This window comes from Eptatretus burgeri, chromosome 17 (genome assembly GCF_056783735.1).
Source record: "Eptatretus burgeri isolate ZD-2024b chromosome 17, Ebu_testis_v1, whole genome shotgun sequence".
NCBI classification, from domain to species: Eukaryota; Metazoa; Chordata; class Myxini; order Myxiniformes; family Myxinidae; genus Eptatretus; species Eptatretus burgeri.
This window is the reverse complement of record NC_140977.1, coordinates 53903671-53928358: the sequence shown is the minus strand read 5'-3', so window position 1 is coordinate 53928358 and position 24688 is coordinate 53903671. Positions and strand designations below refer to the sequence as shown.

The window sequence follows — 24688 nt, the reverse complement described above, 5'->3', positions numbered from 1 at the left end:
AGAAGGGTTTGGGGGAGAAGGGTGAGTGGAGAAGGGTGAGTGGAGAAGGTTTTGGGAGAGAAGGGTGAGTGGAGAAGGTTTTGGGAGAGAAGGGTGAGTGGAGAAGGTTTTGGGAGAGAAGGGTGAGTGGAGAAAGTTTTGGGAGAGAAGGGTGAGTGGAGAAGGTTTTGGGAGAGAAGGGTGAGTGAAGAAGGTTTTGGGAGAGAAGGGTGAGTGGAGAAGGTTTTGGGAGAGAAGGGTGAGTGGAGAAGGTTTGGGGAGAGAAGGGTGAGTGGAGAAGGTTTTGGGAGAGAAGGGTGAGTGGAGAAGGTTTTGGGGGAGAAGGGTGAGTGGAGAAGGGTGAGTGGAGAAGGTTTTGGGAGAGAAGGGTGAGTGGAGAAGGTTTTGGGGGAGAAGGGTGAGTGGAGAAGGGTGAGTGGAGAAGGTTTTGGGAGAGAAGGGTGAGTGGAGAAGGTTTTGGGAGAGAAGGGTGAGTGGAGAAGGTTTTGGGAGAGAAGGGTGAGGGAAGAAAGTTTTGGGAGAGAAGGGGGAGTGGAGAAGGTTTTGGGAGAGAAGGGAGAGTGAAGAATGTTTTGGGAGAGAAGTGTGAGTGGAGAAGGTTTTGGGAGAGAAGGGTGAGTGGAGAAGGTTTGGGGGAGAAGGGTGAGTGGAGAAGGTTTGGGGGAGAAGGGTGAGTAGAGAAGGTTTTGGGAGAGAAGGGTGAGTGGAGAAGGTTTTGGGAGAGAAGGGTGAGTGGAGAAGGTTTTGGGGAGAGAAGGGTGAGTGGAGAAGGTTTTGGGAGAGAAGGGTGAGTGGAGAAGGTTTTGGGAGAGAAGGGTGAGTGGAGAAGGTTTTGGGAGAGAAGGGTGAGTGGAGAAAGTTTTGGGAGAGAAGGGTGAGTGGAGAAGGTTTTGGGAGAGAAGGGTGAGTGAAGAAGGTTTTGGGAGAGAAGGGTGAGTGGAGAAGGTTTTGGGAGAGAAGGGTGAGTGGAGAAGGTTTGGGGGAGAAGGGTGAGTGGAGAAGGTTTGGGGAGAAGGGTGAGTAGAGAAGGTTTTTGGGAGAGAGAAGGGTGAGTGGAGAAGGTTTTGGGAGAGAAGGGTGAGTGGAGAAGGTTTTGGGAGAGAAGGGTGAGTGGAGAAGGTTTTGGGAGAGAAGGGTGAGTGGAGAAGGTTTTGGGAGAGAAGGGTGAGTGGAGAAGGTTTTGGGAGAGAAGGGTGAGTGGAGAAGGTTTTGGGGAGAAGGGTGAGTGGAGAAGGGTGAGTGGAGAAGGTTTTGGGAGAGAAGGGTGAGTGGAGAAGGTTTTGGGAGAGAAGGGTGAGTGGAGAAGGTTTTGGGAGAGAAGGGTGAGTGGAGAAAGTTTTGGGAGAGAAGGGTGAGTGGAGAAAGGTTTTGGGAGAGAAGGGTGAGTGAAGAAGGTTTTGGGAGAGAAGGGTGAGTGGAGAAGGTTTTGGGAGAGAAGGGTGAGTGGAGAAGGTTTGGGGGAGAAGGGTGAGTGGAGAAGGTTTGGGGGAGAAGGGTGAGTAGAGAAGGTTTTGGGAGAGAAGGGTGAGTGGAGAAGGTTTTGGGAGAGAAGGGTGAGTGGAGAAGGTTTTGGGAGAGAAGGGTGAGTGGAGAAGGTTTGGGGGAGAAGGGTGAGTGGAGAAGGGTGAGTGGAGAAGGTTTTGGGAGAGAAGGGTGAGTGGAGAAGGGTTTGGGAGAGAAGGGTGAGTGGGGGAGGTTTTGGGAGAGAAGGGTGAGTGGAGAAAGTTTTGGGAGAGAAGGGTGAGTGGAGAAGGTTTTGGGAGAGAAGGGTGAGTGAAGAAGGTTTTGGGAGAGAAGGGTGAGTGGAGAAGGTTTTGGGAGAGAAGGGTGAGTGGAGAAGGTTTGGGGGAGAAGGGTGAGTGGAGAAGGTTTGGGGAGAAGGGTGAGTAGAGAAGGTTTTGGGAGAGAAGGGTGAGTGGAGAAGGTTTTGGGAGAGAAGGGTGAGTGGAGAAAGGTTTTGGGAGAGAAGGGTGAGTGGAGAAGGTTTTGGGAGAGAAGGGTGAGTGGAGAAGGTTTTGGGAGAGAAGGGTGAGTGGAGAAGGTTTTGGGAGAGAAGGGTAAGTGGAGAAGGTTTTGGGAGAGAAGGGTGAGTGGAGAAGGTTTGGGGGAGTGGAGAAGGTTGAGGGAGAGAAGGGTGAGTGGAGAAGGTTTTGAGAGAGAAGGGTAAGTGGAGAAGGTTTTGGGAGAGAAGGGTGAGTGGAGAAGGTTTTGGGAGAGAAGAGTGAGTGGAGAAGATTTTGGGAGAGAGGGGTGAGTGGAGAAGGTTTTGGGAGAGAAGGGTGAGTGGAGAAGGTTTGGGGGAGTGGAGAAGGTTTAGGGAGAGAAGGGTGAGTGGAGAAGGTTTTGGGATAGAAGCGTGAGAGGAGAAGGTTTTGGGAGAGAAGGGTGAGTGGAGAAGATTTGGGGGAGTGGAGAAGGTTTAGGGAGAGAAGGGTGAGTGGAGAAGGTTTTGTGAGAGAAGGGTGAGTGGAGAAGGTTTTGGGAGAGAAGGGTGAGAGGAGAAGGTTTTGGGATAGAAGGGTGAGTGGGGAAGGTTTTGGGGGAGAAGGGTGAGTGGAGAAGCTTTGGGGGAGTGGAGAAGGTTTTGGGAGAGAAGGGTGAGTGGAGAAGGTTTTGGGAGAGAAGGGTGAGTGGAGAAGGTTTTGGGAGAGAAGGGTGAGTGGAGAAGGTTTTGGGAGAGAAGGGTGAGTGGAGAAGGTTTTGGGAGAGAAGGGTGAGTGGAGAAGGTTTTGGGATAGAAGGGTGAGTGGAGAAGGTTTTGGGAGAGAAGGGTGAGTGGAGGTTTTGGGAGAGAATGGTGAGTGGAGAAGGTTTGGGGAGTGGAGAAGGTTTAGGGATGGAAGGGTGAGTGGAGAAGGTTTTGGGAGAGAAGGGTGAGTGGAGAAGGTTTGGGGGAAGTGGGGAGGGTTTCGGGAGAGAAGGGTGAGTGGAGAAGGTTTGGGTGAGTGGAGAAGGTTTAGGGATAGAAGGGTGAGTGGAGACGGTTTTGGGAGAAGTGGGGAGGGTTTCGGGAGAGAAGGGTGAGTGGAAACGTTGCAAGCATCAGTCGCAGCAGCAGGAACCGTGGAGGATTGAATTGCAGAAACGGCAAAGAGGAAAATCAATAATCGATAAATAACAGAATTACAAACAAAAATAAAAACCCAAGAGTAACTCAATAATATATAATATTATCAACTCAGGAACGGTTGATATGTTATTATTATTATTATTGTTTTTAAATCTTTCCTCCTTGATTCGATGTCGATCCGAGGCTCATAACGAGCAGCATGTAAGACTCCTGCGACCAACTCGCTCGGTTTTCATTCGTCCCATTCCCCCATTGAGCGACGACTGCTGCTCTGAGTGTGTTGCAGGCCGCTCGCACGGAGGGAAGAAGCCCGAAGAGTGGGAGGAATCACAGTTGTGAGGGAGAGCGAGATAAGCATCACTGGGAAGGTGGGGAAGGGGAGGGTGAGCCCGCATTGGCCGGGCCCAGGGAGGGCGGAGGGGATGCGGAGGGAGCGTTCAGTGTGCGGCGAACGGAGCAAAGCGAACGGAGATAGAGAGAGAGTGTCCGGACGTCGGGACGTACATGTACAGGGACGGCCGTGATGCGCTATTGGGGGCAACAAAAGTGTAATAAATAAACACGGGATCAGCACACAGTGGGACGAGCTCATAAGTGCGGGACGGGGTGGAGGCGCGGAGTGTCGGCGCGCGGGGCGCGCGCGCAATGAGCGAGTGAGCGCGCGAGCGCCCGAGAGCGCCCGAGATGGCGCGAGGAGCGCGCGTCCTGCAGCCGCTCAGCTTCATCGTGCGACCCTTCTTCTTCTTCTTCTGCTGCTGCTTCTTCTTCTTCTTGTATTCCACCGCCGGTGGGTTGTTGCCGGTAAAATGATAACTTTGGTTTTCCCGTTTAGTGAAGTGAAATTTTTTGAGCGGGATCGACACGAGTCGGGGGGTTCATGTCGTCATTTGAAATCATTTTACACAATTCGACTCTCGATTAATCGCTGAGGGGTTGGGGGGGGTTGTTTATTTGTTTTGGGCTTATAAAGGGGGAGGTGGTGCGATGTGGGGGCGTTTGTACGTAATACATATAATACGGTGAAGGTAAAAGAAGAACGAAGCTCGGCAGCTAATCCTGTGTCGGGTTCGATTTCACCCTTTTTGTGTTTTACTGTAAAGGCTGGGCTGAGAGACTGAGCATTGCGAGCCGAGTGGTGGTGGTGGTGGTTGGAGTGGTGGTGATGGTGATGGGAGTGGTGGTGGGAGTGGTGGTGATGGTGGTGGGAGTGGTGGTGATGGTGGTGGTGGTGGTGGTGGGAGTGGTGGTGGTGGTGGGTGCGGTGGTGGTGGAGGGGGTGGGGGGGGTGGTGGTGGTGGGAGTGGTGGTGGTGGTGGTGGGAGTGGTGGTGGTGGTGGGAGTGGTGGTGGTGGTGGGAGTGGTGGTGGTGGATGGTAGTGGTGGTGGTGGTGGTGGTAGTGGTGGTGGTGATGGTGGGAGTGGTGGTGGTGGGAGTGGTGGTGATGGTGTTGGGAGTGGTGGTGGGGGTGGTGGTGGTGGTGGGAGTGGTGGTGATGGTGTTGGGAGTGGTTGTGATGGTGGTGGTGGGAGTGGTGGTGGTGTGAGATAAGTGGATGGAGGTGTTCATTCGTTGGTGACAGCGTGATACGAGGATACATTTACCGAGTTCATTCCCCCTTCCGTTTGAACATGTCCAATGAGATCTGATGATCACTTTCTTGTTCCTTTTCCAAATCAATGAAAACCATTTCGTTTCTTTTTATTGAGAAAACATTTGCCAAACGAAGAAGCCCAACCACGAACTATTTAAAACAACAGATGTATGAGAGAGGTGCAGGAGCGAAACAATCATTACCTTAGGGAGAGGGGCTAAGGTTACCTGTGAAATGAGTAGGCAGCACAGGTCCACAAAATATTCCAGTACAAAAGCAAGACGATGCAATGAGAGTGCAAGAATGTCAATCACAGTCTCCACTAAGATGCGCCGACTACGATGCACAACTACGATGCACTGCCACAGCGACTGCGACTGGTTGGTGCTAATCCAGTGAGACGATTCTCTCCCAACACTAAAGACAAGGAGGGGGCTCGATCACCCTGATTCTCTCCCATCACCCAACCTCATCCCACTCCCCCCAGTTAGCCAATAGAGAGCTGTACTGTTACGTGATGTGAGGTGTGCAAGGTAAGGCAGTGGGGGGTAAATACTATTTGGGTGGTGTATGTGGTGTGACCTTCACCAGCATCTGTCTTACCGTCCCCGAATCCCCCGCTTTGATCGCTCCTGCCCTCCCTTGTCCCGACATGTGTGCATAGGATCTCAGGCTCCCTTCCTCGCACTATTGTAATGCTCACAGTGACGCGCTGGAAGAGCTAGGCCGAGAAAGTTTCGGTCCTGAGTTTGAACATGAGGTCCATGTGAAGTGTTGTGTCTCTCCCCAGATATGTTAATAAAACGTCTGTCCTGATTCCCGGCAGGGATGGACATTCAAAACGAATCATATCCAATAACTCAGCTCATGGAAGAGAGAGGTGATAGAGGGTGGCAGTGGGACAGTGAGTACAACACCTGGATGCAACAAAGGGAGGGATGGATGGATAGATAGAGAGATAGAGAGATAGAGAGAGATAGAGAGAGAGAGAGAGAGAGAGAGAGAGAGAGAGAGAGAGAGAGAGAGAGAGAGAGAGAGAGAGAGAGAGAGAGAGAGAGAGAGAGAGAGAGAGAGAGAGAGAGAGAGAGAGAGAGAGAGAGAGAGAGAGAGAGAGAGAGAGAGAGAGAGAGAGAGAGAGAGAGAGAGAGAGAGAGAGAGAGAGAGAGAGAGAGAGAGAGAGAGAGAGAGAGAGAGAGAGAGAGAGAGAGAGAGACAGTCAGAGTAGAGAGAAGGAAACCTTGTATCCTAGAAATTAGATAAGGAGAGGTGCGGGAGGGTTAATTTGAGGAGAAAAGATCAGGAATGGTGTGCCATCCATTTGAAGCCTTGGCGGGAAGAGTGGAAAATAAACACACTGAGGAAGAAGCTTTCACGAGTCTTTGATGGTGGATTAAACGGTGTGTGCAGAACTGAAGTAACTCCAAACAACCTGCCACCATGAGGTCGACGACATCGCTTGAAACGCCTGAGGTGTCGTTGATGAAAAATGCTGGTATGGCGGTCTGTCATGGAAGCCGAGTCAATTAGACATCTCCATGAGAGCGAGAGGAGACCCAGCAGAGGAGACCCATCTCCACCTCGTGAAAACGCGCAACCCACAGACCCTTTGTCAGGGTTCACGCTCCCCCTAGCACACAGGTAAGACATGCACCTGAGAGAACAACGTATTGACTTAACACGAGGAAGCCCAATGGATACGACACTTGAATATTATCTCTGCAGTGCTCGGAGACCAAACCGCGCGAGTGCAACACCATGTATTTCAGGGTAGTGTCCCCTCCATTTGCACAATCCTCATAGTGTCTGGCTGCCTGCTAGTTATCAATCCATCCATCAGGACCATACTCGGTGCAGAGCATTGGTGCTGCCTAAGCAGTCTCCTTGGCTATTGGGTACAACCCTGGACGGGTCGCCACTCCGACACAGTATACCAGCAAGCTGGCACTCATTTTGCCGACCTCGGAAGGATGACAGGCAGAGTCAACCCCACCTGGTATTAATTCAACAGCCGAGGGGGATTTGAACTCAGGATCCTGAGATCCAAAGCCAACCACCCTCACAGGCATGTGCTCATTATGGCAAACCTATTACCTCCATTCAAAACCCCCATCTTTCTCTTTTCATCCGTTCGATCAACGACGAAGCAAAGAGAATCCTTGCCTTTGGTTCCATACATTTTGAATGGCTCCTGCTCCTTCGTCCCTTGCTGGAAGAGATTTAAACCAGAGGCAGGTTGTTAATCTAAACTTTTGGAATCCGTTGAACCAGACTATCTCATCTGCAACGGTTTGTAAGTGACACTCCGTTTGTTTATACGAAGCACGGACATGTTGAAGAAGCTCTTCCGCACGTCCTCTCATCATAACTTCAAACATCACCCGTTTGGAACGAGGTTCAAAGAGTAGAATTTGAAAGGAAGAGAGCAAACGTAAAAAGGATCTAGAAAGTGTGAATGCCATTGCTCGGAAGCTTGAAAGCTGCAATTTTCCTGGATCTGAATCCTGAGTCGGATGCCAGGAGGGAAAGGTCCAGCCATATTTTGTCATTGGATTTGATGACTTTGGTTCGCTCGCTACAAGGCCATAAGTGAACGGTGTTTTTAAAACCACTGAAGCATCCTATGCGGGTTTGTAGTGTGCCGCAAAGTTTAAATTCATTGCAATTGCCTTCCCACGCGATTAGGTGCATCGATTTCATGTCTGCCCTTAAATGTTCATGAATAACGACAGATTGACCACAAAATTTTCCCTTCGCTCCCTTGAAACCGACCCCCCCCCTCCTCCAATGAGAGGGCCTTCCTGCCTGTGGCACCAACCCCAACCAGCTTTCTTCTCAACTTCCCACGAGGGCCGCCTGCCTGCAGCATGCTCGGTGGCAATCCGCCATCCTTAAACTGGTGGCAATCCACCATCCTTCAACTGAATCTGGGGTTGTTACAAAGCTTTCGGACTCTGCTTGTCATCCCAAAGACATTTTCCATTTCGATTCAAAAAAACCTGCCCGTAAAGGTGAAATGTTAACACCGACGAGATCTTAGGTGTGCAAATGAATGAAAAATAGCAAAAGCAGAAAGGTAGTGCTGAAGCTGGATGTCTAAATCGAAGGTGTACGTATAACAGCTGTGCAGGAAAAGGAGAGATGAAAGTCGATGACAAAGGACTGGAGGAAGTTCCAAAGTACGTGCGTCTTGGATAGGAGATGCGACCGGCAGAAGGATATAAGAACAGGATGGATAGCTCTCAGCAAATCTAAAGACTTCTTATAGAAAAATAATCCCAATGCACCAAATCCTGGTGCTTCACAAGTCTCAACTAGAAAAATCAGAGATTGCAGACCCTCGTCAGGACTTGTTTTGTTTGGTGTTTGTGTGGTGTGTAGACGATGCATTGACCATGTGGGTTTATGTTCATACCGTGCACAAACAGAACATTATGGTTTCATTGTATGTAGATTCACGTAAAATTGTATGCATTTTGTAGATGTACGCATTTTATAGATACACGTATTTTACAGATGTCGATGTATTTGTATAGTACGCACTTTATCGATGCACTAACGTTCTCAATACATGTACTTTATAGACGTACTTACATTCTTAATAGTACATCCTTTTATAGATGTGCTCACATTGTAATAGTACAGTACGTACTTTATAGACATACATTCTTAAGAGCACATCGTTTACAGAGGGTTTCAGCTGAAAAAAGATAACATGTGTCTGTGGCCTACTTTTGCACATTATGTATGGACAGACAGACAGACAAACAAACAAACGAACAAGAAGACGACGTTGTGCAGAGCACGATACTGGCAAAATCCCAAAAAATTAATTTGACCTAAAAAATAATTGCTGGTTGAATTAAATGACCAAATATGCAACTCCTCTTCAAATTTCAAGTCAATCGGATGAAAAGTGACAATTTGAGGTTTTTAAATTGAGGATTTTAGAAATACCACCTTAATTGTTGACCTTTGGACTATGTTGACCTTTTGGTCAATGTTGACCTCAAATAATTGGTGGTTGAATGCAGTAACCTGAAATATAAATCCTCTTCAAATTTCAAGTCAATGGGATGAAAATTGAGGATTTCAAAAATACCACCTTTGGTGTTGACCTTGGGCCTATGTTGACCTTTTGGGTGATGGTGACCTCAAAAATAATTCACTGGTTGATTTCAGTGATCTGAAATATAAATCCTCTTAAAATTTCAAGTCAATCGGATGAAAATTGAGCATTTTAGAAATCCCACCTAAGTTATTGACCTTTGGACTATGTTGACCTTTTGGTCAATGTTGACCTCAAAAATAATTGGTGGTTGAATGCAGTGACCTGAAATATAAATCCTCTTCAAACTTCAAGTCAATGGGATGAAAATTGAGGATTTCAAAAATACCACCTTAGGTGTTGACCTTGGGCCTATGTTGACCTTTTGGCCCATGTGGACCTCAAAAGTAATTCACTGGTTGATTTCAGTGATCTGAAATGTAAATCCTGTTCAAATTTCAAGTCAATCGGATGAAAATTGAGGATTTTAGAAATCTCACCTAAGCTGTTGACCTTTGGCCTCTGCAGACCTTTTGACTTAAACAATAGGCTTCTTCATTTTGACAATCTCTACTATGTGGTGAAGTTTCGTGAAGATTGGTTTAAAATTGTGACTTTGACGCGATAAACAGACAGACAGACAGACAGACAGACAGACACAACAACCAAATCGACTGACCAATATACTTGAAAATCTTCGATTTTGCAAGAAACAAACGGACTCTTCTGGCGAGCGAAGTGAAGAAGTCTTCAATTGGTGCGTAATGCCAGCGATGATCTATGGGAGTGAAAACTCGACTTTGAGTGGAGCAATGGAAAGGAAAATGCAAACAAGACACAGTATGGAGATGATGCTGACGGGTTGAGGAGAGACTCCAAAACGAACCCATGGATTAGATAACAGTTACCGACATTGCAACGATTGCTAAAAGAGTTGAATGAAGATGGGGCCAGACACCTTTGCAAGAAGAAAAGGCAGAAGGTCGAGCAGGTTAAAAACAGATTAGCAACCGTTATATGGAAGACCATGCGCAGCAGAATGGAGAGACAAGTTGGTGTGGAAGAGACACGAAGAATATATCAAAAAGTTTGGGATGCTAAGGGAGAGGCTTTTGCCCAGCATTGGGAAGTATCAAGCTGAAGATTACAATGATGGTGATGTTAGTAGTTTTCTCAGGTAAGGGACCATCGATCTAATATGAACGGAAATAAGGAGAGGATTGTGACCCTCCTACCTCCTATATGCACCAAGTATGCATCGGTCGGAATCCCACCTCTACCACCACCTCCTCCTTGTGTCCGTTAAAAGTACATGGCCTTTAAGGTTTTGCTTTTTTTTCTCTCTCTCTAAACTTTTCAGGCATACAGATTGAGCCAGTTAAGCGAAGCAAAATTGTCAAAAATTATGGCAAAGGATGACGCTCGGCTCGACTTGCAATATGTTCAGTTACACAACGGTTGCCAGAACTATCGGGGATATAAGTGGCAGCAATGGTGACCTCAACACTCAAAGAGGCATGAAAAGGAAAAAGAAGTGGAGATTGAGGAGGAGTGGGCAGAGATAAGACGACCACAAATCACAGATAATCAAACTGCCTGAAAATCGATAAGAAGATCCTGAAGGTGCAGATTCGGACGGGCTCTGGGCCCCATGCACCACGAGCGAGACACGCGGGGACCTCCACCAGGCTAATTGCTGCAGTTAACTGCAGCCAAGCGATCGATCTATCGACCGCACTGCTGTTGCTGTTGCTCCTGCGTGGCGTAACATTGACCCACCCGGTCATAATTGCTTGTAGCTGTTTAGCGAGTCGCCATTAAGTATCCTCGTGGTGTGGACGCGTGCCACGTCGGCTTTCCTGCAAACGTAGCTGCAACTACCGTTGCTCTTACAGTGCTTTGGGTTTGTAAATTATGGCAATGGTAGTTTATTACAAGTCGATTTGTACATTGTTAAATTGTCTTTGGGTTTCTCCGTTTCGGGGGCTGACACTGACAGTGCACACACCTAGTCTCTAGTTGGATGGTCATGACGCGTGACCACGCCATGTACCGCGCTCTATCTTTGTTGCTTCGTCTCGACTTTCTTTCATTGAAACTTTTAAATTCACACACTGAATTCACATAAAAGTAATGCCTTAGGCTTAAGAGTAAAGTTGGGTAAGATACCCACCTCCCCGGAAAATGCCCTGTTCAGTCATTTTGTTCAGTATGTTCAACGTCTTCCATTTGAAATTACTCACGATACCCTCATCCAGCTCGAGCTCCCACGGGTGTGAATGTTTGGGATACTAAACACATAACTGAGACCATCTGTGGACCGAAGCATCTCAATAATAACGATACAAACAAAACAAACAAACCACAAACCATATGATACCATATATTGTTCTCCATTCACATTGATCGCAATGGTGCACTATGATCGATGAAAATTGTGCAACTGGAAACAGAGTTAATCAGAGCAGGTGGTTCAGCAGGTACCGTGTGGATCGGATAAAGCATGCACCGATATTCACAGTTCACCTGTTATGGATGCAAGGAGTTTAAATTGATATGGTACATCAGAACCACAATGATAGGATTGCTCGAGGGGGGGGGGACTTCACCACATTGTCCAGTCTGGGGTAGGTTCTCCAAAAGAACAGGATCCACCACAAACTGTCCCCCTGGAGCTTCACGAGCAGGGTATCGTGTCATCATGTACCCTGGCCTATTGGTCTCAGTTGTTCTGTCTGCGAGTACTCACTTGTAGACATTAACAATTCCACAGTGCCTTTCAAAACGAATAAGCCATTAAATGTCTGCCTCCTGTCCAAACTCCTGCATGGACGACCAGTGTTTAGGCAATGGCAAACCACTCGGTTCATCTCCTGCCTGAAACCGCTTCAGTAGTTCCTAAACTTTGCACAACAGACAAAGCATACACATATCAAGAGCACTTTAAAAGACATCACATAAGATGTGTCCCAATTCTAATGCTAAGTATTAAACTAAAGAACCTCTCGACAAAATTCCAGGTGTAGGTGTAGGTACATGCAAATGTGTGCTTGATGTGTATGCACTCATAAACCATTGGACGGAATGAAATTAAATTTCATGGTTGTACTTGGAGTGTGCCCAGAATGGTTTTCAGAGTTTAAAATTTTTTTTCATTGTTTCAGGGGTTCGGGAGGGGGGAGACGATGCAAATTCTCTTTGCAAATGTGCATCATGTAGTGCCGCTCCAGGTGGGAGAAGGTATTACAAGTCCCAGTGGTGTACAGTATTATAAATACAATAGTATCTCTGCATGAAAAGCTTACAAAATAAAATCAAAAACAATGTGGCCAATTTACATTCGTGCTCTGTATTCTATGCACTCTTAAACCACTGAACGAAATTATCGTAAAATGTGCAATTTGGTGTCTGTCTGTCTGTCTGTCTGTCTGACTGCGATACATTCGGTAGTTACTTATCCAATCTCAACCAAACTTTCCAGGGGGGCGAGGGGTCACACGACGCAGGTTGTAGCGACTTCATATGCCCCGCTACCCAAGGGGATTTTCCGCCTTGGACAAATGCCATGTAAAGATGATAGATAGCTTATGATGGCATAAATACATACACTTTGTGCATGGGAACGATGCACTAAGTTGTGATGGCCATCTGCAACTTAAAGTCCCTCCACCCTCACCCCTTGCCGCTTCCGAGGGGGACACCTGTTTCTAGTATAAATCGATTTATGCAACCAACATCAATCAATTCACAAATTTATTTGCAGTCCCACACCTATAAGATTATTACCGAAGGTGTCTGGAGGGTTATATTTTCACCCTGTCTGTCGGTTTGTCTGTGAGCAGGATATCTCAAAGAGCTTTGTACGAATTTTGGTGGACAGTTTGGGTGTGCGACACGAAAAAATTGATTATATTTTTGGTGAAGATCCGGATCCAGATACGAGAATTTTTCAGTGATTTTTCACCATCGATAGATCGTGTTAAAAACGATATTTAACATGATATCTCAAAAAGATACGTACGGATTCAGATGAAATTTGGTGGACAGTTTGGGTGTGCGACACAAAAAAATTGATTAGATTTTTGTGAAGGTCCGGATCCAGATACGAGAATTTTTCAGTGATTTTTCACCATCGATAGATTGGGATAAAAACGATATTTAACATGATATCTCAAAAAAAAAAATTACGGATTCGAACGAAATTTTGTGGACAGGTTGGGTGTGCGACATTAAAAAATTGATTAGATTTTGGTGAAGATGTGGACCCGGATTCGAGAATTTAAATTTTTTAAGCGATTCTTCACCACTGAGAGACGGGGCCAAAAACGATATATTGCATGGTATTTCAAAAAGTTGTGGACGAGTTATGACAAAACTTGGTGCACGAGTTGGGTAGGTGAGAAGAACAAGCCGATTCGATTTTGGAGCTCCGGATCCAGATCTGGCCTATCAGTGGGATACAAAACGTAAACTGTTCAGCCTGGCAGAGGCATGCGCTCTATTGAGTGCCGTTCTAGTTATTTGCGAGTTCATTATAAAACACTTGCTTCCCACAGTCTCAATCCCCCATGCCTTGTCGCACCCTCCCCACGTCTGACCTCCCACTTTCACCCAAACGTACAAAATCAAGTTCTTGCTGAAAGTCCAGTATTAGCTCAAAGGTCTCTGCACTTGATGAAGACCAAAATGGTCATGTTCACATGTAATGTGCCATCATAATATCCTCATTTCGCCCTCTTTGTTACCTTACCTGCCATCATGTTCATTTCCCTTGCGTGTATTAAAGCTCAATGCACCTGACTGTGGGAATTGCTTACCAATAAAACAAAGGCTAACTTCCTCCAAGAGTGATGTGCATAGACCTTCATTACTCTTCCGTTTACAAACAAAGGCCCAAGTCGAATTGAAACCATCAACATGTATTTACTCCTCAAGATCCTCACGAAATCATTGTTTCTCCCCCAATGCTCCGTCTACACACCTTTTACGGCCCAGACTATTCCCACCTTATGGGGTTGGCCGGGGGAATCTTTTTGGCCTTCGTCGTTCTTGAACTCGCTGGCCAGACTTGATGCTTGACTGGAGCTGATTTCAGTGGGAATTTGTATTCTGTTCATGGTTCTGGTGATAACTCGCCGACTCTTTACGAAGGACACCAAAGGATCCTCAAGGTCCACCGACTGCTTTAACATCCATCCGAGGGAACGCCCTGTCTGTGAAGCACCAATCAGAGACTTTATAGTCAGGTGGGGAATCAAACCAACACCAGACAGCTCAAAGGTAAGTGTGCCACCTCCACACCATCAATGTGGGTCTTACCATTCCTCTTGAATTCGACTTCAAAACTCGCATCTGCAACTTCTGCAAAGCGTTCGCAATCAGCATTCACCCCTCCAAGCTCTTATAGAGTCATTTGGTACTCGTCCCCTGGTTCTTCCAAAGAAAAAGTTGAAATAGCACTAATTAATATCCCAAAGCACTTCGTGTAACAACTTATTACTCGATTGTGCCATCCCCCATCTCTCTCCCTTCCCTCCTTACGAGCGCTCCACATCCACCACGATAATTCACAAATTAAATAAGACTGCACTGTGCCAGAGAAATTAAATCAGTAAACTTCTCTTCTTCACATAAACAGATTTAGTGCGATGCGCGCGAGCTTTCATGTGCGACGAGCAGTGTGTTCGGCTCGTCGTGTGGGTCTACTTCATCGAGACGGTTTGTGTCGCAAAAAAACGAGCATCTGTCAGAACCTGGAAACGCACTTTTACTTGCTTATCACGGGTCCTTGTGCTCAGTACTGTCACTCAGGCCACTTTCAGTTGTAACTGTTGGTGCAAACCTTCTGATTTCCTTCTTTCATTCTGAACTTCACACACACACACACACACACACACCACACACATACACATACCTACACACCAACAGTGACTTCAGAAAGTATTCACACCCCTTGACTTTTGTCACATATTGTTGTGTTACATCCTGAATTTAAAATGGATTAACCACGACTGTCGGGAACAGGTATTCTCCTCCATGAGAGAGAGAGAGAGAGACAAAGAGAGACAGACAGAGACAGACACAGAGACAGAGAATTTGTTTGGTCGCTTCTTATGTATTTCCAAACCCTGGTTCAATTTATCTGAAATTGGTTGTGTCCTGAAATTTTCACATGCGAAAGGTCAACACCACAATATAAACTTTCAATTATTGATCGAATTGATGTAAGAACTAAAAACAACGATGACTTCTGTAACCGCACATGGCCGTCCGCACGAAATGCTCATGCACAGTCAAAACTCCGCCTCTCTCCCGGCCAATGTAGTGAAGTGTCACCATTGGATGATCATGAGTCTATTCAAATAAAATATTAATGCTCAAGTCTAAATAACTTGATCTTGATCGAGTAACCCAAGTAGTAAACATATATGTGTGTGCACGCGCGTGTGCGTGTGTGTGTGTACTCGTCGGGCATGCTTGCAGACTGCAAGCAGAAGTTGGGTTGCATTATACGTGCATACCAAATGTATATATCACATATATATATATATATATATATATATATATATATATATACATATATATATTTGATTACATTCTGCAAGAAGCTGAATAAGTCAAGTAAACAAACAATGGAGTGGTCAAAATGAGCTATTCATTTCACAGTTTACAGGTAAAACCATTTTTAATGTAAATATGACAAAATTGATTTAAGAAAACTATTATTTACATTCTAATGGGGTGCTCGGCAGCGCAAAGGGTCGTAATTCATGGTTCTAAGTTGAAGATAAACATTAAAAGGTGGATCTGGAACTTATAAGCCAAGGGGAAAACAAACAGTAATTGTCTTATTCTTGCAACAGCTCCTACATTGCATATTGTTAACAACACTGCCAATTTGAGTTGTCATCATGTTAAGTTTGCATCTTCCTTTTTTGATACGTTTATTGAATTGAGATCATAACTGCAAGCGAGATAGCCATCGTATGTCTGATATGGGATAAATTCCCGACCTGGCGATAAATGCACCCCCGTATTGAATTGATGATGAGGACGGTAAGCCTTACCCGGCAGATTGTGCCATCCCCCATCTCTCTCCCTTTCCGACTTACGAGCTCTCCATATCCACCACGATAATTGCTGCGAAGCATAAATTCCGTTTCCCAAAAAACAAAAAAACTTTCATCTGCAGCCTGATGGAGTACTGCTCTCCCCTCTGGGCTGGTGCTCCTGCCTCTCACCTTTCTCGGCTTCACGCTGTGGAAACGCTTCACGCATTTCGGATCATTGGCATCTCCCGCAATGAGGCTGAGTCTTTGAGCCTCTCACTTTCTCTCACCGCAGGCAGGTCAGTGGTCTTTCTGTCTTCTACCATCTCCTCTCTGGTCTCGCCCCCCTGCTCTGTCTGCGATTTCCCCCCACCATATTTCTGCAGGGCGCTCAAGGTCCACCAACAACCCCCTTTCTGGTAAAACTACCAAAATAACGAATCACTGCTCACCTTCACTCTTTCATTCCTCTTTTTTCCTGCCTTTGGAATAAACTCCTTCACTCTGTTAAATACCATTCTTCCCTCCAGGTCTTCAAAACAACTGTTCACCACCACCTCTTATCATCCCCCATCCAAATCCTCAATCTTTTCTACCCCCGATAATCCACCCAAACCCACCTCCTTCACATTCCCTGCTTTCCTTCCTGAAAGTCCCTGTAATGTCCATCTTGTATTCCCCATGTTCCCCGCCCCATCCCTCTCCCTTCCACAGATCGCCTAATGTCTCTGTTCCCCACTGTTTTGTCCTTCCCACTCCCGCCCCTCTTGTCTTATTGACCCCCCTTGCTGTGCTTTGTATGTTAGCTCTCATACGAGCGTCGACAAGGTATACAAAAAACAAAACAAAACAAAAAAACTCCCGAAATTTGGTCTCTGAGCATCTTTCTTCCCTTGACTGTTCCAATGGGGCAGGCCCAAGCAAGCTTCATTCACCCAGCTCTGTCTTCACCCACTTTTCTCGGCAGTGTCCCTGAGCGTATTCTTTCCCCACCAGAGCCATACAAAATTGAGGGAATAAAATTATTGTTTCTTTTGATGTTTTGGAGAATTGATTTTGGCGATCTCATCTGTATTTTGAGGATTTTCGAATTTCTCGTGTCTTGTGTTACCTGCAGCAGTTGTCCATTACTGATAGTTTGACTTTAATATCGTCAGGTTACTTAAAAATTAAAAATAAACTATATTGTTGTAGTGGTCATATCAGCCAACCGATTCAGCTATTCCAAGCTGGATCAAGGGCCTATTTGCACTTATACCTCACTCAATTTTGAACATCCGTAGCTGATCGGGTGGCGCGTCAGACTTCTCTCGACACCAACTACTCAGAATGGCGGTGGCTGTGCAAGCGAATCACCACTCCCAGCATGAGAGTAATTTCAATGGAGCGTTACTCGTTCGAACCCAATTATCCTCTAAAAGGATTATACAAGTCAACATGGCTTTCACACCAGTGATCAACAGTAGTCCGACTAACTCAATTAGAGACTCAGTGAGTTTAAAGTGTGTATTGAAATGGGGAAGGGGGAAGAACAACAATGCAATAATCACAGTGTTATTTACAATAAATGAAACATGCACATCAGGGATTTGTACAAATGGAAGATTCTTACTTCGCCTAACCTTATGGCATCAGACACCACAGTAGAAAGACCAAAGCGAGATGTTGACAGCACACGAAATACCCAATTGTGGTCCATGCAGGCACCGCAAGTCACACGGAACGACCACCGAAATGGAGTGGCCAGAGACAGGCAGGCAGGGATCCATGATCCCGCACGTCAGCAGGAGAACAGGCTCGAGTTGTGGCAGCAGCTTTCAGTCAGACAAGGAACGAATGATTGGGGATGACGGGAGGGATCCGCAGGAGCTTCCTTCGGCACGTCCTTCCCAGCTGAACCCCAGATCAGATGGACACAGATATCCAACCTCCCCATCCATCCATCCATTGTGATCATACTCTGTGCAGAGCATTGGTGCTGCCTAAGCAGTCTCCTTGGCTATTGGACACAATCCTGGACGGATCGCCACTCCGACACAGGACACCAGCAAGCTGGCACTCATTTTGCCGACCTCAGAAGGATGACAGGCAGAGTCAACCCCACCTGGCATTAATTCAACAGCAAAGGGGGATTTGAACTCAGGATCACCACCTTAACCATGAAGCCAACACCAGGCATAACCCCCCCCTTTAACCCCTTGACTCTCGCCCTGCCCCATGATGTTGCCCAGAGCGTACCAAAATTTATGCTGGCAGGACCGTTATTCCCCAAAAACACATGAAAGACAGATTTACAGAGGGTAAAACATTAATTAAGGCGGTGAGGGAGAAGGGTTTTAGAAAGAAACATTGGGAGGGGAAACAACATCCTCTCTATCCAAATATCGACGCGTATTCCATGACAATTAATTTACCGCACTCTTACACTAACCATGGCCATGGAAATAACTATTTCCAAGCGAAACATTGTTAACTCCGAGAAGCCATTTCCGCAACACTATTTGTGTCATTTGCATCCTTTTGGCTTTTATCCCCAATGAACACGTTATTGATGTTGTGCAAATAAATATCAACACACGTAGTTGACCAGTGGAAGCACCAAGACCAACCGAGAACCATAACCAACAGCCCAAAGCATCCACTACAAGTACATCCCTAGTCGCTCATCATCAAAGCTTTAGTGCAGCCACAGCCATCGGTCTCGAGTCCGAGCTGAACCACATTGGCTTTCTCAACACGCGTCCGAGCAGTGCCGGAACATAAACCTCGCATCAACTAATTTTCCCTCGTCTCGGAGATAGTGCTTCGCAAAGCACGCACTTTCCCCCAAAATTCCTATAATCACATTGGAAGCAGCACGGTCGTTTGTTTATTCAATTAATTTCACAACCACCAGCTTCGTTATCAATGCAGGTGACGTCTCGTCTCACAGTGCTGAGATATCGCAGCCCTAGTGGCATAAAAAGGAGAAACCTTGTTGGGAATTGTAATCACAAAATACTTATTACAAAAATAACTCTACTCAGTATTCTTACCTTGTCATGGAAAGCCATTCGTGCTCTAAACTGGAGCTCGAAAGATGAGTATTTCAGTCATTTTTTTTGGAAAAAATGTTGAGATATATGTGTTCAAGGCAGGTTTGATGTAAGACCCTGTTCTTCCCTGCCTAGCGATGTGAACAATGAAAAAGACTGAAGATCTTTTTTGGGATCGCAACTTGTGGATGAATGGATTTGACATTTCTGGATTGAACTAATGTTGTTCTCAAGTCATTTCGATCGTTCTCGAACCTCAGCAGAGAAATAACCTTCGGAATTAAAAAAGAAAATAAGAAAAGAAAGAGCAAAATAATTGGGTGGTCGCTAGACCACCCCTAGTCTCAGGTTTTCCGTCCGTCTGTACGTCTGTCTGTATGTTTGTATGTAATGGACAGCTCTGGAGGCCAGAGGAGTCAACCGATTTTGATGAAACTTGACTGGTAGGTTCATACCAGGATCGAGTTGTATGCTTTTGAGCACCGTTGCTATGGGCACCACCGTTGCCTAGCAACGGGACTTTGAATTTTTTGAAAAAATCCGAATTTTTTTTCTTTCAAAAATCGGCTTCCTCGTTTTTTTTTTATCGGCAATTTTTTTTTTTTAGCCCGATCCGTCAAAAAATGTATGACTAGTATGCAATTATATTACTATATGCTTTCACCCCAACGTTCGCATTGGGATTCCCTAACGTAGGGTTCGGGAATCGAACACAAATGATGAATGGACAGTTGCTCGTCATGTTCCTATATGGAACAACGAACGGCAAAAATGCCATCTGATGTGTTCTCTTATTTACATATTTCAAATTCGCCTTAGTCTAGCGACCACCCATGTCGCCTACCGGCTTGTCACATTATATTATATGTGGCTTTGTGTGACGTCACTGGTGCCGACATTGCCACTCCGAAGACACTTCAAGGTGAAAACGTTTTGATTTTTCAGAGTTTTTTTTTAAACTCTGAAAGGGCAGTTTATGATCGAGGAACTAGTGTTTTTTCAATATGATCGGCTTTGTGATGAGGTCAACGAGACAAAGTCCGTGTTGTCCACCATTGGCCGTCACAAAGTATAACTTTATCATTCATAAGGAGATTGATAACTTTGAAATTTCCGTACTTTGTTATCCCGCGCACGCAAAGTGAAAAGCAGGGTTAAGCAATTGGCTCAATTCTGTCTGTCTGTCTGTCTGTCTGTCTGTCTGTCTACAAACGTAAGTTTATGATCGAGGAACAATTAAATTTTTATTATTATTTATTTATCCATTTATTTTTGCATGCAATGTCGAGGCTCATATGAGAGCGAACACACAGAAGGTACAACAAGGGGAGAAGGAGACAAGAGGGGTGGGAGTGGGAAGGAAAAAACAGTGGGGAACAGAAACATGAGATCTGTGGAAGGGAGAGGGATGGGGCGGCGTACACGGGGTAAACAGGATGGACACTACAGAGACTTTCAGGAAGGAAAGCAGGGAATTTGAAGGAGCTGGGTTTGGGGTGGATTAACGGGGATAGAAAAGATTGTGGTTTTGGATGGGGGACGATATGAGATGGTGGTGAACAGCTGTTTTGAAGACCTGGAGGGAGGAGTGGGATTGAAGAGAGTATGAGAGTTTGTTCCAAAGGCGGGGAAAAAGAGGAATGAAAGAGTGAAGGTGAGCAGTGATTCGTGATTTTGGTAGTTTTACCAGAAGAGGTTGCTGGCAGACCTTGAGTGCCCTGCGGAAATATGTTGGGGACAAATCGCAGACAGAGTAGGGGGGGGCGAGACCGGAGAGGAGTCGGTAGAAGACAGAAAGACCACCGACTTGCCTGCGGTGAGAGAGTTAGATTGACTAGCTCAAAGACTCACCCTCACCGCGGGAGATACCAATGATCCAAAATGCCTTGGTTTCCACAGCGTGAAGCTGAGAAAGGTGAGAGGCAGGAGCACCAGCTCAGAGGGGAGAGTAGTACTCCATCCGGCTGCGGATGAAAGCTTTGTTTGTGGTCAGGAGCTCAGGTGGGCCGAGGAAGGACTTTGCACGATGGAGGATTCCCAGTCGGCGACTGGCTTTGGAGGCCAGGTTGGAAATGTGGCTTTCCCAGGAAAGGTCATGGCAGATAGTGACCCAGAAGCTTGAAAGAAAGGACTTCTTCAAGAGGATTGTTGAGAAAGTGGATGGGGGGGGGGGGTTCTAAATGGTCCTTTCCGAGAGACGCAGTGAGAGTGTGAGATTTGTCCGGATTGAAAGACATGTTCCACGTGTTGGACCAGTTTGTGATTTATCCAGATCTGCAGTGAGCGAAGAAGCTGCTGCATGCCGGTCTGAGGGATGACAGATGGTACGGCAGAGGGTGGAGTCATCAGCGAAGAGATAAAGAGGATTTTCCAGAGTGGGAGAGATCATTGTTGAAAAACCAGAAAAAGAACAGGGCCCAGAACGCTACCTTGAGGAACTCCAGCCTGGACAGGAAGAGGGGATAAAATAACTCCATTTAGGGCCACACATTGACTGTGACGGGAAGGAAGTCTGCAAGCCATGAGTGGAGATGGCCTTGGATACCATAGGAAGAGAGTTTGGTGAGTAGGGCAGGGTGCCAGACCATGTCAAAAGCACGTGATATGTCTAGGGATATGGCTCTGATATTGTGTCCGGCATTGAGGACCTCCATCCATTGTTGGGAGAGCAGAAGCAGCATCTCCAGGGTAGAGTGACCTGGTCTAAAACCAAATTGATGATCGGAAATCAAGCCATTGGAGAAGAGGAAGGATTTAATGTCTGAAGCAATGATGGATTCCCTAACCTTGCTGATGATTGGGAGAAGGCTGATCGGTCTGTCGTTGCATGGATCTCTTTTTGCACCTTTTTATGCAGGGCAGTAATGTTTGCTGATTTCCAAGCAGATGGCAGATGACCTTGGGCAAATGAGAGAGTGAATAGAACAGAGAGAGGGTGAGCAAGAGCAGAAGAGCAGGCTTTGAGGACACGTGGGCTGATGTCATCTGGACCGGTTGCAGAATCTGAGTTGAGGTTTGACAGCAAGCTCTCCACCTTGTCAGGATAAAAGGACACAGAGTCCAGGGACAGTTGGGTGCGACTTGGTAAGGTGGGTAGAGAAAGTGATGAGTTTAGGACACAAGATTTAGCTGCAAACTCCGAGTTTAGGCATTCAGCTTTTTCACGTGCGGTATCAGCAGTGTGGCCATTTGAGGTAAGGGAGGGGATGGAACGGGCACATACACCACAAACAGATTTTATTAGATGCAACCAGGATTTTGAGGAGGGGAAGAGGTTTGAATGTTTGGACTTAAACTTAGAAAGATGTTGTTTTCTGGCTCTCCTGAGGGTAGATACACACTTGTTCCAAACTTTATGGAAGGAACTGAGACTACCCTCAGTTGGGTTTGCTTTCCATGAGGCAAAGGCAAGTTGTTTCAGGACAACTGCCTCACCACAAGCTTCAATGAACTAAGGGCGGGAGGAAGGGTAGGACAACTGAAGACGAGAGGGGATAAATCTGTGCATGAGGAAGAGCAAGTTTCTTTGAAAGAATTCCCAGGATGAGTTGATGTTGAAGAAAGTAGCGATAGGAGACCAGTCTATACGTCTGATGGCTGCTTGGAGACCCTGCCAGTTGGCTTGAGTGAAATGCCAGACTCGAGGGCGGTGAGGTGGTTCTCTGATAATAGCCAGAGAGATGTCCACTTTGACAAGGACGTGCTCAGAAGAACCGATTGGAGTGGAGGAAGAGCAGCAGATATTGTCAGGGAAATTTGTCAAAATCAGATCCAGAAGAGATGGAGTACCATCCGGGTCAGGAAGTTGACCAATTGAGTCAGTCCCAATGAGTCGCAGAAAGCTTTTGCTGAAGTTCCATGACAGGTGAGAGAGGTACCCACACCTAGCCAACTGGCATGATGACAATTGAAGTCACCACATATGAGGAAGAGAGAGTTTGGATAAAAGATAGAAGTTGGTCCATGTTTTTGGAAAGTGAGGTGAAGATGGAGTCATCACTGTTTGGTGGGTGGTGCAGTACACATATAAACATGAGGTGGGAGTGGAGGGGAAGCCGTACCAGAGGTATTACTGGGGGTGTGGGGTAGTTTGGGCATTGCATGGAGAGTGAGGAATAGAGTCTTTGATGAAGAGAGCAACTTCTCCACCAGGACGAAGCTCAAGTGTGTCATACCGGAGGAGGGAGTAACCAGGGAGAGATCCTTGGGAGTCAGACACGTCTTGTGGGAGGAAAGTTTCTGTTAGGCAGAGTATGTCTGGTTTATCAGTGGCAACCTGTATGGAAAGATCTGTCAGGTTTGAGTGATGGCCCAGGATATTTGAGGTCCACACTGTTAATGAAGAGGGAGGGGAGGAGGATTTGGATGCAGGGGAGGGGAGGGGGAGGGTAGGACAAGGGAGGAGTATGAAGTGGGGGGAGGTAAGAGAGTTGTTGAAAGAGTGTGGGGGATTGCAGAATAGCTCGGGGAGGGGCCGTATGAGGAGGAGAAAAGGCTCTGTGGTGCTGGGGGAGAGGGTGGACAAGAGAGGGGGCAGAAGGTGGTTGAGGATTTGAGGAGGTGGAGTGAAGAGATGGAGGTGAGAGGGAAGGGGAAGGAGGTAGCTTTGTGGATGAGAGGGGGGCAACTTTGAGAATGGTGGGAGAAGGGTGAGTGGGGAGAGTTGAGGGAGAAAGGTGAGGGGGGAGTTTTTGAGAGAGGTGAGAGGGAGGCTTGGAGGGAGAAGCGTGTGATGGTTGCTTTGAGAGGGAAGGGTGAGAGGAGTGAGTTAGCACTGAAAATGGAAAAAAAAAGAATGGTTGATAGAAAGTGAACATTCATAGCAAACTGGGTTTTTAAAGTTTGAGGTCAGAGATGCGATTAAACACATTTCTTGATGGATGCAATAAAGGCGAATTCAGAGAATGGAGAGAAGAAACGCTGTAACAGTTGGATTTTTTCCGCAAGGTATGAAGGAAAGGTCAAATTGAGAGCAGTCTGTTTAAACAGTAGAAGAGTTGTGCAATATGATACAGTAAAGAGAACCACACGTGTGAAAGAGGAAGATGAAGCATTATAAGAGATCGTTTTTATTGTTATTATTATTATTGTTTGAGAGAGTTTCCATCAGATTAGGTGACGGAAGTGTTGTTGAAAAAAATCGTGAGGTGAATGGTGAAATAGGATCGGTAAACACAGGGGGTGTAAAAGATCACGTGGTTATGGGAGAAGCACTTGGCTATGGGAGGTGTACAGTCAAAAGTGAAATTATTTATTTTAAATAAGGATTGCGTAACATTTGGAAAAGGGAAGGTTGAAGTAAAATCGTGGAAGTGTTTGGTGAATTTGGAACGGTAAACGCAGTGTGAAGCTGCTGGGTTGATGAAAAGTACCAGGAAGAAAGAGAGGGAGAGAGAGAGACACGTGGTGACAGGAGGTGTAGAGATTGAAAGGATACAAGGAAGTAGATTATTTTTAATGTATTTTTGAAGAACATGTAAGATTCGGGAATGGAAGGTTGTAGGAAGAAATCGTGAAGGTAATGGTGAGAGAGGGTCAGCTCAGTAGAATATAGATGATGTGCCGGCAGGAGTAAGAAGAAGAAGAAGACGAAGAAGAAGAATCGAGACTCGTGAGTGGGCAAGGAGAAAGGTAGTTATTTTTATTTTTATATTTGGATTTAAGACAAGAAAGAGTGTTTTGTTGGGAGGGATGGGGGACAATGGGAAAGTGGGGAAGATAGAAATTGAAGGTAATGGGGAGAAAATACAAATAAACACGATCGTACACCAAGGGGAGGGATTGGTCGGCCTCAAGCACCCGGTAAGACAAGGTCGACGAAAACTCACAAAATAACACGATTTTTGAAACAAAACCGAACTAGGAACACACAGTAACATGTAGGTGAGAAAATATAC

General features: G+C 46.1%; 1 protein-coding gene across 4 annotated transcripts in view; it reads left to right on the top strand.

The window, feature by feature from the left end:
* CA10 (carbonic anhydrase 10 (inactive)) overlaps positions 1-24688 on the top strand; it is a 320755-nt gene that overhangs the window by 4948 nt on the left and 291119 nt on the right. Inside the window, exons 1-2 of one of the 4 annotated variants that reach the window (XM_085863337.1) lie at positions 3494-3857; positions 6070-6300. The exons of 1 other annotated variant lie outside the window; for it this stretch is intronic. Coding sequence is in view for 2 of the 3 variants with exons in the window: in XM_085863334.1 (XP_085719460.1) it covers positions 3755-3857 (103 nt within the window). In the remaining variant the exon portion in view is untranslated. Of the gene's footprint in view, positions 1-3493; positions 3858-6069; positions 6301-24688 lie in introns of those variants that run through there. 2 more of the 4 variants (XM_085863334.1, XM_085863336.1) reach the window with 2 other exon arrangements.